The 16,615-nt window shown below is 34.1% G+C and overlaps 2 protein-coding genes across 5 annotated transcripts in view; both read left to right on the forward strand.

The window, feature by feature from the left end:
* Positions 1-11,573, forward strand: part of LOC142352175 (aromatic-L-amino-acid decarboxylase-like) — a 42,144-nt gene extending 30,571 nt beyond the window's left edge. For all 4 annotated transcript variants that reach the window (XM_075404581.1, XM_075404580.1, XM_075404582.1 and 1 more), the window contains exons 6-8: positions 316-469; positions 10,405-10,540; positions 11,021-11,573. In XM_075404581.1, coding sequence (XP_075260696.1) covers positions 316-469; positions 10,405-10,540; positions 11,021-11,385 — 655 coding nt within the window. In that variant the 3' untranslated portion in view covers positions 11,386-11,573. The remainder of the gene's footprint in view (positions 1-315; positions 470-10,404; positions 10,541-11,020) is intronic.
* Positions 11,574-11,868: 295 nt separating this feature from the next.
* Positions 11,869-16,615, forward strand: part of LOC142351894 (uncharacterized) — a 37,325-nt gene continuing 32,578 nt past the window's right edge. Inside the window, exon 1 of the mRNA XM_075404150.1 lies at positions 11,869-12,054. The gene's annotated coding sequence lies outside the window, so the exon portion shown is untranslated. The remainder of the gene's footprint in view (positions 12,055-16,615) is intronic.

Genomic DNA, 16,615 nt, shown 5'->3' on the forward strand with positions numbered 1-16,615 from the left:
TCAGTACTGATTTACACTTGAAGCTAGGTCCGGGCAGGACCATTGATGTGTCCGGAATGCTTGCTCATGATTTTTTTAACATGCATATTACATTCATAACCATATGGTAAAAGTTAAGTCAGAAATATTATTCATATTGTAATTACGTAATTAGGTAGCACTAACGGTGTAAAAAAGTTTTTTTCCACTCTTTACACTCTTTTCCCCGTTATTTTTCGGTAAATTCCTCGGCCCTGGAAACTTTTGAAAAAAATTTCAAATCAAGAGTAGAGGTTTGTGTTCTGCTAATCAGAAAATATTTTTTGATGTACTTAGAGAGTTGGGGGAGGTGTGCGAGAGATGGGGCCTGTGGCTGCACGTGGACGCTGCCTATGCTGGCTCGGCCTTCATTTGCCCAGAGACCAGACACTTGATGGCTGGCATCGAAATGGCACAGTCTTTCAATTTCAACCCACACAAGTGGCTACAGGTATTATTGCCAGTGTTTGATAGCGGGGATCTGTTTGCCCCCCCCCCCCCCCCTGTATATCAGATCCTCCATTCTCTATCTACGCTTTATAATGTCGGTGTATATGCACTGCAATGGCTATCCCGGGTCCGGGTATCAACGATGTAAATCGCCAAAAAAACTTAAGAATTGCGGTGAATGCCCCGGTAAGAAATGTTCATCTTACGTCAATTTACCGGTAAAAAATCATCACAAATCTCTTAGCGGTGAAATTTTCATTTTCACCAGTTCTTGTTGGTAGACGTGAAAAAAAAATTCAACACTGAAAATCGCTAATCTTACAAAATTTCAACTTATTTGATTTCTATAAAGCCGAGCGAATCAGGTTTAATTAAGTTGAAAAGAAAAATCTTAGAATAAATGACATATGAAATTTCCGCGATTGCGTTGCAGACCCAAATTGAGCTATGATCAGACCCACTCGAACGCACACTCATGTGTTCCCAGACCAAAGTTACAGGGTCTGCACAGACGTTTGAGCGGTCATTTTGGTCCAGAAAATCCGATCAGAGGTCATTTTGGTCCGAAAAACCTTATCAGAGGTCATTTTGGCCTGGAAATCCTGATCACAGATCAATTTGGGTCTGGACATCTGGGAGGTGCAATACCTTCTACGGAAGTCTTGAAAACCAAAAACCGCACATAATGAAGATCTCAAGAAACTAACTGCTTTCTCAGCATTTATCGCTAAACGAAGTGGATGCATTGCTGTCAATAATATCTTTTTTTTCAGTGCAATTCTGACATTATTTTTTGACGAAACCTCGACCCCGATAGTCACATTTTTTATTAGGCTGCACAAACCAATATCGGTTTGTGCAGAATCGAAGCGCAGAAACAAGTAGTTTGTTCATGGATGGTATTGGGAACAAAAAAATTGATCTCCGGTGATTGAAAACAATACCGCTATCACTCGGCCATTTTAATGTTTATAAAGAGAAACATTTTTCATACAAACTTTCTTGACCTAAATATATAAGAGGGGGGGGGGGGGGGCTCTTACTAACTGACCCAGCTCGAGGTCTTAGACTGAGCTCGTTTATGACGCTGACTCTTTTTGAACGTACGTCGTCCAAACATGCACCAGACGCTTCCAAACAAGTCCAAGCAAGCACAAAAAATTTTTAGCGAATGTCTAACATAGAGAGGCTGTATCATAGACGCAACACTTTCTGTCACGTTGTGCTTCACAGACAAGCGTAAAAGTCGCTATAAGCGAGCTAACAACTGCATCATAGAGGTTTTAGAGGTAACAACTGCATCAATCTTCCACAACACAACAGGAGTTTCAAATTATACCGTAAAAATAAACCTTAAAAAACCATAGAAAATTTTTTATCACTGCTCTACCGAATGTTTCTTCTCAACTTTATGTGCGATAACTTAATGGAAAGTTGCATCGTTGAAATTTGTTTTTAAAGACTAACGTTAATCAAGATTAGGTTTCACTGTTGGGATTGGACTGAAAACAACAAAAACACGTTTACAAAGCTTCTGCAGCCATAAAGGTCAGAGCCAAAATTATGTTTCCTGTTACCTTAATAAACGAATGCGACTTTTTGAGCTCGAAATGTTGAGCTAGAGCCTAATCTAATCAGAGATGTACACAAACTGCCATGAGTCTGAGCTGAGTGTTTCGACGGCCAATATATGTTTATTGTTCCGCCCACTCTAATGGGGGGAGGAACTATAAAATCAAATGATTTTTTTTGTTCAGTCATTTTTGGCCGATCGATATAATCATCGTAGAGAGTTGTAAGTGATATCATTGGAAAAATCGTCCAGCGCAGAATATAGAATAAAAAAGATATTTTTGAAAATTGGCTTTTTACAAGGAGATATCGAGGTCTAAATTTTTCTGAATAGGAGACGATATTCCGATGTTTGTATTCACAGTTTCCATAGTTTTGTCCAAATTTTCGTCAATTTTGCAAATATATATTAAATTGTTAACAGTAGCGGGACTGATATTAATTTTAAAGATAGAGGTGGGCTGCTGAACTGTTCGGTCCCTGTTTTTTGGCTAGAATTTATGCTAAATTTCTCAGAATTCAGACCCTTTTTGTCAAGAAACGGGACTTTAAATGTTTTTTAGCCCCGTTTTCTTTAAACTTGCCGGATGCAGACACCTTAAAACTCCGGTATTATTCTTTCTGAGTTCAAAAGGCGACCTAGCTGTACACCCACTGGCTTTAGGAGTCTTCTGGAATTATAACTTGGCCAATTTTTTTGCAAATTTAATTTGGATAATTATACAAATGCATTTTATATTTTTGATACACTGAAAATTTTTATTGAAAAATTGATCTATTTTGCAACCTTTTGAACATTTGAGTGTTTTCTTAGACGCACAGCAACATCAGTGCTGATCTTGACCTCACCATTGATACTTACGGTGAAAAACCTTATAGATTGCAATAGGGTTTTTTTTTAATATTGTCGCGTTCATTAATTTTATGTCAATTACTGTCACAAATTTCAATTCAAGACTCAAAAATATTGTCGCGTTCATTAATTTTATGTAAATTACTGTCACGAATTTCAATTCAAGACTTGACAGATGGAGTTTAATTTATAAAAAAGGCTCAACAAGCATATTGCAAATTTTATAGTTTCAGAGTTGAGCTCACGGGTTATGACTTTGAATGTATTTGTTTTAAGAAAACGTGGGTGAATTTTTTTAATTTTCCCACTATTTTATTTTGTTTTCTCAACTTCGGAAGTAGTCTGAGCGCATACCCATTTCCTGTGAGTCAATTTAATTTATGTAGTTTTTAAATATTTAACTTATGGTTTCTTGCTTTTGAAACGAGTTTTCAGATTTTTCCATTTTTGGGCATAATTGCACATTTCTTAGATTCAATTGCTTTCTTTACCACTTTATTTCTTATTGATAGGTCAACATAGTTGGGGAAATACAAAGCGCTGACAAAGGCGTATCTGAAAAAGTAAATTGTGTTTGTTGAACATTTTATGCTTTTGGTCTGAGACACGGCGGTTATCGAGCAAAATTTTGTAGATTTTTTTATTATTGGTAATGTTTGGCTTTCTTTTTGTTGTTGTATATTATATACCTGTTATTGATATATCTCAATTCCTTTTCCGGGACTTGTAAATGAACCTGCTAAGGTTTTCAGTTAATACTTATTTGTTTTAATGACTCTCAAATTAAACTTTAAACAATTATTTTCATTCAACAGTCTCCTTTCTGCTCTCATTATCGTTACCACGTATTTCAACCTCACAATTATAAATCTCAAATAATTTTGATGTTAATTTTTGTCGGTTCAAGGTTAATTCAAGTTTTTAATTTTGATTCGGACATTTTTTTTGGTTAGTTCTATATTTTGACTGATGGCTTGGCCATTTAATTCATCAAAAGTTTTCCAGATTTCGATGCTGTTCAGTCTTGGGTTTTTTCTTGTTCTTAATTCTTCATAATCATTTTAGGAAGAAGACCCGTTGATGTTCAGATGAGAAGCAAGTGGTGGTTTAAGGTTCCTGCAGATAGCATCATATTACAATAGTGACTTGAACAACGGTGTCGTAAAAAGGTTTGTGAAGTTTTAGCTACTGCCTCTAAATGTTGTTGTTTTGTAGTCCCATAATATAGACTACTTACTAGTTATCCCAATTGATTTTTTGAAGCGTTGCAATTTTCTCCATCAACGTTGGTTACCAAAGAGCTCTAATTTTGTCTTTATACCGGTTTTAATCTCAAGCGTTTAATTTTCGGCTTTGTTACTACTGTTACTAAAATTATTCATTAAAAGTTTGAGGTTTTTATGTGATTGTACATTTTTTAAAACTTTTGTAATTTTTTAAAAAAAATGGTAGGTCCAGTCGGCGCCAAAACGTTTTGCAATTGATTTTTTTAATGCTCATAGTGACAATTTTATGGTTTTAACGGCTTCACTGCCATTTTCGCGTAAATTTCAATTGAAAATATTAAGGATGCCGGTGTTTCTCCTCCTTTCTTAAGCGTATGAGGTACACTCGATAATGGCAGTTCTCAATTTTTTCTTAATGAGATATAAATGACTTTTTCACGTTTTTCAGTTAAAATATATTGAACATAATCGCTTTTAATAAATGTTTTCACGTTCAGAGACGTAATTTTGAACTTCAAAGCTTCTTTTTGTCGAGCTGCTACCCAGTGAGTTTATGACAAGGCCCCTATCTATTTTAATAAAGTATAGATTTATTTGATTTGTTCGGGTTTTATTGTGGCGAAATTGATTTTGTTGTGATTTCTTTCATTAAAAACATCGAGTTTTGCTCGTAATTAATGTTTGTTATTGTCTTTTTTAGTAATGCTACACTCAACGAGTTTCATTGGGCATCATAATGGTAAAAAATATTCCATTAGTGGTTTATTGAAGCATATGTATATTTCTGAAAGCAGATGAACGGGGTCGGAACATTGTGCGCGTACGCACCTTAATATATATAAAAATAATATAGTGTTTAAATGTTGTTAATTTTTCATCATGGAAATTTTGAAATAGTTGCAAAAAATTACTAAGAACTATATTGTACAGAAAGCGATTTTCTTGGGTTTAAAATAAGCGGGCCTGAACAGTGCGTTATTTATTGTAAGAACAGTTACAAGACATGAAAAACAAACATATTATTCAAAGCCATTTCGACCAAATGTTTTTTTAATTAAGTTTTAACAATTCTCACCGTCTATTACAATTTCTGCTTTTGCCTTTCTTTTTTTGGCTTCTCTTACGAATCGAACTATTCAGCAACATGCTTCAGCAATTGACAGTATTGCACTTTGATTGGTTTGCTGTAGGTGTCTAGTAGTTTTTAGTATTTCCATTTCTTTTTTGGGGCTTCATTGTTGTTCGTTGTTAGAGGTGGCTTGTTCTTACGAGCCACTGGATTATACTTATTAACAATTTTTTTTCACATTATCTTTTTATTTATTCGCGAAACTCAAATTTATCGGTGATTGGACGCAATGCTCTTTTTACTTATACTCTTTTCCTTGCAATCCAGAATTAATTATTTCATTAGTGGTTTGTTGAACTATATGAATATTCCTGAAATTATCTATCTCTTCATCGTTTGGTAGACAATTAAGTCAAGAATGTGAAAGAGCGGGGTCGGAACATTATGTGCGTAAGCACATTACCGAGCGTCCTTGAGTATATATATATATATATATATATATATATATATATATATATACATATATCTCTGTGTGTGTATGTTTATGTATGTATGTATATATGACATATGACAGCATCTTAATTTTAGAAAAAATAAAATAAATCCATTTAAAAAGCTATCAATGGGCTTGATTAGACAGTGTAAGTTTTTTCATTACTGCAAAAACGGAAATTTAGAAATAGCTGCAGGAAACCACTAAACATTATATTGTACAGAAAACGAATCGCTTGTGTTTGATAATAAGTGGGCCTGAACAGTGTATCCTTCAAAATAAGAACTGTTACAACACATGAAAAACAATCAAATTTTTCAGAACCATTACGAGCAAAAATGTTTTTTTTTTCAACTAAGGTTTAACAATGCTCAATGTGCATTACATTTTCTAACTTTGCCTTTCTTTGAATCCGCTCATCACTAGGGTTGGCTTCTTTTACAAACCGAACTATTCAGCAACATGCTTCAGCAATTGACAGTATTGCACTCTGATTGGTTGGCTGTAGGTGTCTTCTCGCTTTTATTCATTCCACTTCTTTTTTGGTCTACATGGTTGTTTGTTGTTAGAGGTGGCTTGTTCTTATGAGCCACTGGATTATTTTTGAACAAATATTCTTTTTCACATTATTTTGAATTTATTCGCACAGTTCAGCTTTATCGGTGATTGGACGCAATGTTCTTTTAACTGATTATCCTTTCTTCGCAATCCAGCAAATATACAGGGGATGCCAAGGAAACAGTGACCTTTGGTTAACAAAATACTTGCAAGAAGGAAGCCCACATACGTCAAAATTTGACGGAAGTAGATGACTTCACTAAAACTATAACAAAATCAAGCGAAACAAAGCGATCTCAATTTCATTATTTATAACAACTAATTCAAAATCATAAGATCTAATCACCCCCCCCGCCCCTCGCTATGAACACAAAGCATTAAAAATTCGGTTCTGAACCTTTTTCGTGTGTACTACCATGCTGGGGGGGCAATAAAATGATCCCTGGTTCTAATCAGAACTGGATGTGAACTTCGTGCAAAAGACAACGCGATTAGAGGTCAGGTTTGTCTAGGCGGGCTGACCAGCGGTCAGAGAGCGTACTTGTATCTGAAATCAGATCCTGGATAGCTAACCCAATCTTTTTGATAAAGTGACTAATTTTAATTATTTAATTGTCCGGTTGTATTGATTGTATTTGGCCGCTACTTCACTCTCGTATCATACCAAGACAATCTGGCAATCAATAATAAGTCACAGTTTTGTTTCAATACATTATTGCAAATTATTTCCGGTCTCAACTGATATTTGTTGTCATTTGACTAAGTGAAGAGAAAGGGGGATATATTGATGTAACCAGTTGACCACTTGTGGGGGGGAGGAACTATATACTGAAATGGGTTTTTTTTGTTCAGTCAATTTTGGCCGACCGATATATTCATCGCAGAGAAATGTGAGTGGTATCATTAAAAAGCTAGTCCCGCGTAGAATTCAAAATTAAAAAGATTTTTTTGATTTTCGTGGAGGTTTTGTGTGAACACGGGATATTTGTTCACTTTTAGTGTGATTTTTCTTCAAATTATGATAATTTCTATAAAAATAGTACTTCAAACTTAATTTTCTTACCAAACAATGAACCAATTTCTTGTTCCTAATAGACTAAAGGCGATAAAAAGATTAGTTCTGGTCTCATAGGGAGCTTCAATATCAAGAAAATTCGAAATCTATTTGATAGCTCTTTTTTGATAAAACTTTTCTACTTTTTTTTGCTTTTTAAGTCACCTAGAGACAAGACACTTTTGATATTGGGGTTCCGTTAATGAAAAACTTCTTTTACAATCAAATGAAGCCCAATGAACAAAAAAATCGTTTTCAAGGAACTGCTAATGTTTTTTTTTCAAATTCGACTCTGAGTTTTCGTAATTTTAAACGAAATTTTGAATTTCTTTTTGAGGTTTTACTATTTTTTGGAGTCTTATGCCATGGACTCATTGACTAACAGTGCAATATGTTCCGTAATGAGATTTAAGTGAGCATATCTAGTGCTTTGAGTGGACAGCTAATGGCTGTTAAGAATTTCAATCATTAATTTTTTTGAACACTTACCAACCATAAAATTATTATCGTGAACTGCAAGTCAGTCTCTGTATTGACAGCACCCTGTTCCGTCCTACTATAACCAAATTTGATCTAGCTGGCGGTTTTATATTCTAACTTTTAGTAATATGACTTCAATGACACAAGATTTCAAAAGGTTTAAAAAATTTTTTTTGGATATTTCCGGATTATAGGTTACTTTTGAAATCTCATCACATTATCCTAAAATAGACAGCTCCTATTGAAGTTCAGTGGCTCACGAAGACGTTCAGTGGATCACAGATAACATTTTCAGAGATAAGCTTATGGTTTCAAATGGCTTCAACCTTTTCTTCTAGCACTTCTCTACTGAATTTTTGGTTTTTGCCTGATATTGCTGTTGTTTTTGTAGTCATAAGATTTGTTGTGATGTCTTATTGATCCCGTATGCATGATACACATGCTTATACTCCCATTGAAGCATTTTGAACGTATTTATTGGCTCCCATCGAAATTTATTGAATTTAATGGCTGTTAAAAATTAAAAAAATCATTTTTCGAAAGTTTTTTTGAACATTAACCAATCTTAAAAATTTCGTGAACTGTTAGTCAATCTCAGTATTGCCAGAACCCAATTGCTTTCTACTGAATCTGAAATAAACTTCGTTTGCAGTTTTATCTTCTAATTTTTGATTAGATGACTTCAATAACACAAGAATTCAAAATTTTTTTTTAAAAATTTTTTGGAAGTTTTCGTATTGTTGGTTGCTCTTGAACTCTTATCACATTATCCAAATATGAATGGCCAACAAATTTGTTGTCCCATGGAGGCATAATTTAGCGTATTTAGTGGATTCCGTTGAAAGCTAATGAAATTAATGTCGTTGATACTACGAGTTTTCTCAAAAATTTCGTTGTTCTAATGTATTTGTTCATATTTGATTTCTTGAAACGGATTGATGAAGAAGAGGAATCCCCTTGCTGTTATAAAATTGATTGAATATAGAATGGTTTATTGTAAAAATGTCATTTTTTTAATGCCTTTGACACTTCTCGCTCAATTTTTTTCTTGAAATTGCTGTTTTTGCCTGTTTCTGTTCTTTAGGTAGCCGTAAATTGCTGAAAAGTGTCTTAGGCTTGTAATTGAGGATTGAATTAATGATGTTTCCCGAATCAGTTAGTCAGTTTATAGCCCTTAGTCTTAATGTTTATGATTTACATTTTCAAACATTCTCAAACTTTTTAGTTTTTGTTTTTCTTTTCGTCACATTGAAACTTATTTTCATCAATGAGAGGTTACATCCAATTTCTTGATTTCTTGCATTCCAAAAAAAACATATCTACTGATATTATTTGTCACCGACGCTTTGTTTGTTGGACAAAATGCATTTTTATAACGTTTTTTGAGGGGTCATTTCTTGCGCTTCTTTTTCTCTTCTTTCAGAACAATCGCGTAGTAACAGATCCCAAAGGTTTAAAAATGTTGCCCAAATAAACTTATTTAATCTCTCAGTATAATTCCTGCAGCTGAATGAGTAGAAATTTGAATTGAATTAAAAATACATAATATTCAGATAATTGCTAATGATTTTAATGTTAGCAATAGTTTGTGTTTTCGCAAATCGTTTTTAATTTCTTAGGTTTTTCTTTAGTTCGTTTCTAAGGCTTAAACTACCCAAAGGTAAGTTTTTTTGGTTTTGTAGTAATTTTTTTGTAATTCATCAAGGATTTTTTTAGTTAAAAGCTAATGATTTTAAGGACTTTTGAAATTTCTTGGTTTAAAGAATGTAGATTAATTTTTGAAATTCGCCTCATTGATCTTCACTTTGTTGACTTGTAACATAGTCTCTTAAGAAAACTTTCCGTCCGCTGTATAGTTAGGAGAAATGAAATTTGAGTAGTTAAAGTTTTATCTGACTGCATTTTGACGTTGTTACTATGTGCTTTTAAATTTAGATTTTCAGTTTTTGCCGAGAAGTTTTTGTTTTTGCTTATTACTCGTAGTCTCTTTAAGGTCAAATCTCATCGGCGCTGTAAAAAGTTATGGCATTATGTAATTCAATTAGTAGATAGGTCATGCAACGGGTGGTTGAAACTCAAATATCTATCTTTGTTATTTCTTCATTTGGTTGACAATTAAGTCAAAAATGTAGATGAGCTCGGGTCGGAACATCATGTGCGAACGCACATTAACGAGCCGCCTTCTTGACCTTTTTTTTCCTTGTCACACCCAACTAAGACTCATAATTGAACGGTTTCAATTGCAAATAGCGAAAAATTATCTAAAGTTTGTAACCCTGGTCGAGGTTTGGTAAAAAAAAAATTATGTAAGAATAGCAGTGAATGGCGGTCAAAAAATACTTTTTTCACCGCAAAGCGCCCGCATCTTTAGCATTGAATGGTTTGATAGCAGTGATTTTTTGTGAGATTAGCGTTGAATTTAGCGGTGAATGTTTAAGATTTGCAATTTTAGCGGTGAAAATTTTTTTCACCGCACTCTGGTAGCGCTGAAATTATTTTTTTCACCGCAAATTTTACAGTTTTTAATCAAATTCAACTCAAATCTTACATCTTTTAACAATATTTAGCGGTAACACCTCAACCCGGGTAACATGGGCCGATGAAAATGGAAAATTTGTTAACGCACAATAGGTGCAGTTTGACTGTTCCGCTTTGTGGATCAAAGACAGGCGGAAGCTAGCTACTGTATTCCACGTGGATCCACTCTACTTGCAACACAACAAACAGGAGGAGGCTGTGGACTTCCGCCATTGGCAGATTCCACTTGGTAAGAAATCCGCTTTTGCTCAAATTCCGCAATCTTTTAATCTGCATTTTAAGCTACTGTGTCTCACTGTGGAAATTGTGGGTTTCGTAAATAAATTGCACAAAACTGGCATTTCCTTGAATTGGATTGTAGGTGAAAATGTGGTTTTAGCCGATGCAATGCAAAAAAATACGTTCTCAAACATTTCTCGAGAATTTAATGATTTTCATGATACTGATGATGATGATTGAAGGTTAAGAGGTCATGTCTTGGCTATCAGTCGAGAAGCTACAATTGTGTTTTGTTATGACCTCTCTTATTAACCTTAAAGATTGACCTTGATAGAAACACAGATGCCAAAGTTTAGGTCTCGCTTTACGATCGCTTCTCACCCCTCCTAAGCATACAAAACGAGTCTTATAACATGTGACTACTATTGCCCACTTTAGCCACGCTATGAGTAAAATTTTATAAAATTTTTCTAATTATTGAACTGTTCAGGTAGACGATTCCGGTCTCTGAAACTCTGGTTCGTATTTCGCTCCTTCGGAGTGACTGGACTTCAAAAATGGATTCGCGATACCATGAACTTAGCCGACTATTTCGCCAGTCTAGTCGTCAAAAACGAACACTTTGAACTGTTCCGACCCCGCTCTATGGCTCTCATCTGCTTTCGGGCAAAGGGGAGCAATGAACAGAATCGGGATTTACTGAAAAGTGTGAATGATGAACGGGAAATCCATTTAGTTCCTTCTGAAATAGACGATACGTACTTTCTGAGACTGGCTATTTGTAGTACTCAAACTACACAGAAGGATCTAGACAATGCTTTCGATTTGATCCTGCGACATTTTCAGAAGCTGTAATTATTATGTAAACAAATTAAATAATATGGAATAAATTGTTCAAATAATTATGCATATGGATTTTTATAACTTTTTCACGAAATCCCTATAATCAGTTATTACAGAAATCTTGCAATAAATATGCTCGTTATTATGGCTTGTACATATGGTCTGAAATTATAAGTATAATTGAAATTTTCTTAATTATAGTGCGACTAGTTTTTTCGAAAGAAATTAGATTAAGAAAAGACAAATTCTTCATAACAGTTACTTGTTTTGATAAAAATCGACGAACATTGCTTCGAAAATAATTATCAAGCTTTTCAACTTTTCCTCCACAATCTTCATTTTATTCTTAATTAGACAAAATTTAGCAGAATTACAATTTGAATTACCATTAAGCAGCCTATTAGTACGGAATCATTTTTAACTAACATAACACTTTCGTTAAGGCAAACCAAAGGCAATATCGATCAGAAAGCGACTGAAGAAATAACATTTTTTGTTCCAAGCACAGAAACGTAAAACGTTGTCCAGGAAATATCGAACTGCTAAAAACAAGAAACGCTGAAATAACAAAACTGCTTCCTGTTTCAGATAGCGCTGTTTCATTTTTCCATTACATTACGCTTTTCTTGCATTGAGAAATTAGACTGTGGAAAATTTAGAATAGTTCGAGATACATAGAAGGTCAGTGCAGCAATTTTAAAATTTTTAAATCATCTAATTACAATCCCTTTTATAATCAAACGAAAATCCAGTTCTTATACTATGTTGCTCAAACTATACAACGATTGATACTTCGGCCTGAATAAAGGCAGACCAACCCAGTGATTTGATATTGCTTTTGAAAATTTGATATTGCTTTTGAAAATTTGATATTGCTTTTGGAGTGGTTTTGTGACAAAAGTGAGCAGCTCGCCTATGATTTTACCTCATTATAAAGAACTCAAAAGTGTTTTTGTCCAAAAAATGCGTCTGACAGAATAACGCAATACGATAATTTGCCAAGGCACGGAGTTTGTCTGGTTAATTTCATTGTTTATTTTACTCTCTGATAAACGTTTTGTAAAATCTTTGAGATTAAAAATCGGAAAACGGACTAATATCATAGAATCTATATAATCTATTTGAAATTTTTTAAATCAGAGTTGTTATGACCAAAAATTTCATTGTAGCTCTTAAACTTGACCAATAAAAAATCCGGCATCACACGGGTATATATCATAAAAAATAAGGAGTTCTCGGTATTTTCACAATTAATTGTACATGTCGAAAACAAGAGTTTAATGAGCCTATTTTGGCTTTAAAATATGAATTCTAACAGTGGTCAACAAAAAAGAAGTGCCAAAGTTTTGGATTATTTTGAGATAATTTCTGTGGCTAAATAGAAATACAGAAAAATAGGTAGACTTTCGTATGCAGAATTTACTTTTTTGAAAGCAAAACGCGCTCGCAACATCCAAAACATGATTCAACAGTTACCGACCAAAAACATCCGAAAACCTATGAGTCAATTGGCAAATAAGTTTCAACGGCAATAATTATTAAATTTTCCAATGTTCCCCAGTATCTTTCAGTGCGTAAAACATTGCATAATAGGTTATATTATAATATTATCATACAGGCTTTGCTAGAGCTGGTTTAAATTTCAGTTTTAATTTTCTAATTAGATAAGCGAGCCCGCAAATGGCAGGAAATTTATACCACAACAATTATACTGGTACATTTATACCACAACAAATCTTTATTTTGCGGAGAATGAGGGAGAGCTTCTTTCTCATTCAGAAGCTTCAAAGCATATATATCTAATTAAATATTTTAAGTCAAGTAAGTTTTTCGAAAAAAAATTTTATGCCTAAATATATTCTGCATTGTCATCCATTTTCACTCAGCAAAAAGAAAGACGCTCCTGGTTATGGTCAGAAGTTTTGGCGGATCTTTTCAACAATTGTCCCCCCTTTTGCAAAATGGGGGGCTGTTCTTGAATAGAATTTAAGCGAGCTAATTTTTAACCAATCAGAGACGACAAATAACATTCCACGCATGCAAATACTATGTTAAATTGAATAGAATGAAATACGCCATGTTATGGCAACTAGCCGAACCGGAATACAAAGCAAAAAAATCCGACTGGACATCGCCACGATAACCGACCCGTGATTTCCGGATTACATCCCACAGCGCATGAAAGTCATGGCCATGAACAGCGGTCCGCAATTGCGCTTAAACAAATTTTCGGCTATCTATACTGTAGGCCACAGTATAGCACAGAAGGGGTGGCGATTCTCTACTAGGAGCCAAAGGGGGGGCAATTGTTGAATAGATCCGTTTTGGCTTTTTTAATTTAGTTTGTTCAAGGTGAAAGGAATATACCTAGTAGATATTGTTGCTGGTAGATTTTTGAGTACGCGTTCATCTTTCGTCTTCAGTTTTACCTTCAATCAACTTCGGAGATGAAATCTGTTGTAATTAATTTTCTCATCTGTGATCTCGAGTTTTAAAATATTCGGAGATTCTTATCAACTTTCTGCCCAATGAAGACTTGGTATGTTTTCCCATTTTCCCTTTTTTAAAAAGTAAATTGAACTGATTTTTTCAGCGGTCTCCTCTCTGGTACCTAGTAGAGAATCTCCTCTCCTCTATTTGTCACTTTTTTAAAATCATAATTCTATTATTGACTTACAGTTCGGATAATATTACTATAAGCGGGATAACTGACCGCTGTTCACCGACATGCCTCTGATGAGATGTGGGCTGTAATCCGGAATCGCATTTCAGTTTTTGCAGCGATGCACACCCACCGTGCTTTCTTTAACATTTCGGCTCATTGCCCCAGTATGATTTAATTTGTTCTATTCCTTTTAACAAAATAAGCGTATTGGTGTAAAATCTGTTTTACTGTTCTGATTGGTCAAAAATTTACTGGCTCAACTTCTATTGGCCAATCTCTCCCGGTTGATAAAATTGACGACATTGTTGAAAAAATCCAAACAAACAAATCAAGATTAACAAAAAAATGTATCTTTGAATTCAAAATTACAGCAAAAATGGTGAGGAAATTTAATTTTTTTAAAGGAACATGATGACCTAAACGGTCGGCGATAAAAATTCCGACCGAACAGTTTGAACTAATTTTTGTCGCTTTTTTATCCAGAGCAGTTCTTTTTTACGCTGGTAAAAATGCCAGACTTATCAAAATACAGACATTTCAAATCAGACAATCAATCACGAATATAACGTGGGACTTGCTGCCGACTGGTTAAGCACTGAGCATTTCGCTCACCATAATTGCCATGCTTTGAGATACAATGTCAAAGTTACTTCAAATATGCTTAGAAGTGACACCAGGCCGAAAGGAAATCTAAAAGTTATTTGTGTGCGCGTTAATCCCAATTTCGGTTGTGATAGGCTCATATCAAGCCACATATGCCTCTGAGGAAAGGCCCTGGACCACGAGGCCTGGACAAGATGCATTAAATTTTAGTTCAACGAATTAGAATTTGTTGATTGTCGGCCAAATGAGCCAATCAGACTGGTTTAAAAGTCTACATTTCGACACATTCACTGGTTGACACGACACCTTCTTACATAGATTCTGAGAAAACGGCTAATTTCTTTGCTCAATTCTTACATTACCATCGCTTTCATCGAACTGTTGGGCATTTTTCAAAAACTTTTGTTAACCTGCTTGTCATCAGTATTTTACTGGAAATTGATTTGTTTATAGATTTAGGTATACTTGGTTTTGTCATTGTAATACTTCCACTTGAGCAAAGAATTTTTGAATTAAGAGTTTTTAGGAGAATGCGCAAGAAATGAGATAGTAGTTTTAAAATATATGTAATAATTGATACGTAACAATCGCTTCCAAAAGCTCTTAAAAACCAGTTCATTTAATAGCTTTAGTCTAAAATTTTCAACGTAAATCACTTCGCATTTAATACATTGAGAATTTGTTCTGCAATATTTTATAATTCAGGGCTTTTCATATATTTCAGAGGCTCAAATCAAGTAACGACATCGCTGTTGGCTTGCGTAAGGGCTATAAAAATCAATGCATTCGCTTTATATTTAATATCTTGAGAGTTCTTGTTATATTTTGAAGCATGAAGAGCTTTTGCATTTTGTTGTACTAAAATGATATGTACTTTTCTTCCACTTGTACATATCATTTTAGTACAACAAAATGCAAAAGCTCTTCATGCTTCAAAATATAAGATCTATATACAAAAATTTAGATCAGCTTCAAATTCTAGTAAACAGTTTAGATAGAAACATGGATAAATGAAGAGTATGACACTGCTTGTTTGCAACTAGATGGTTATCAAAAAATCGTCAGAGTCAGTAGGGGTGTAAAGCGAAATCGAGGTGGAGGATTTGGTATTTTTCTGAAAAATAAAATAAAGTTCGAAACAGTAAGCAAGTACACCAGCAATGAGTGCCAAATTTTGACACTGAAATTTTGCTATAATAATTTAAAAGTTTTTTTAACTAAAATATACGTCAAACCATACACGTCCAACGAAAAACTAAGCACAAGCTTAGGAAACCATTTTGAGAAAGTTGTTATTCCGGAAGACTGTATGTCAGTTATATGTGGTGATTTCAATATAAATCATCACACCGTTTCTTCAAAGTTGAAAACATTGCAAGAAGCCTTGCTGTCTTTTGACCTGCATTATGCAGAAAATGCGAACTGCACTAGAGAAACAAAGACTAGTAATTCTTGTATTGATGCCGTGTATTCCAACGTAAAAATTGATCTGAAAGTGTCACAAACTACGCTAACAGATCATTATACGCTCTTTTTTGGATTCTCGTGACACAAATTGAATCATTCAGAAAAAGAAAATGATGATGATCGTATGATTAAAATGTGGACAAAACTTAATGATTCAAAAGTAATTATTAATCTTCAGTTTTATATGCAACATGAATTACAGAAGTTTGAACTAACACTTGATCAATTAAGTTCTGAAGAAGCCATGAAAAATTTTCAGTTTCTCTTGAATAAATGTGTTCAAAAATTTGTTCCTACAAAAATTTGTTAAAGTACAAAAAATAGAAAATTGTGGATTGACAACGAAATAAAACATCTAGCTACCAAGAAACGACAACAATTCCAAAATTTTATGAGAACGAAAGACAAAAACGATCGACTCAAATTCAATGCACTACGTAACAAGCTGCAAAAACTGATCAGAAGAATAAAGGAAATGTATTATCAGCGGTTAATGAATGCAGATGG

The sequence above is a fragment of the Convolutriloba macropyga genome, chromosome 13, assembly GCF_964194025.1.
Source record: "Convolutriloba macropyga chromosome 13, txConMacr16.3, whole genome shotgun sequence".
Taxonomy (NCBI): domain Eukaryota; kingdom Metazoa; phylum Xenacoelomorpha; order Acoela; family Convolutidae; genus Convolutriloba; species Convolutriloba macropyga.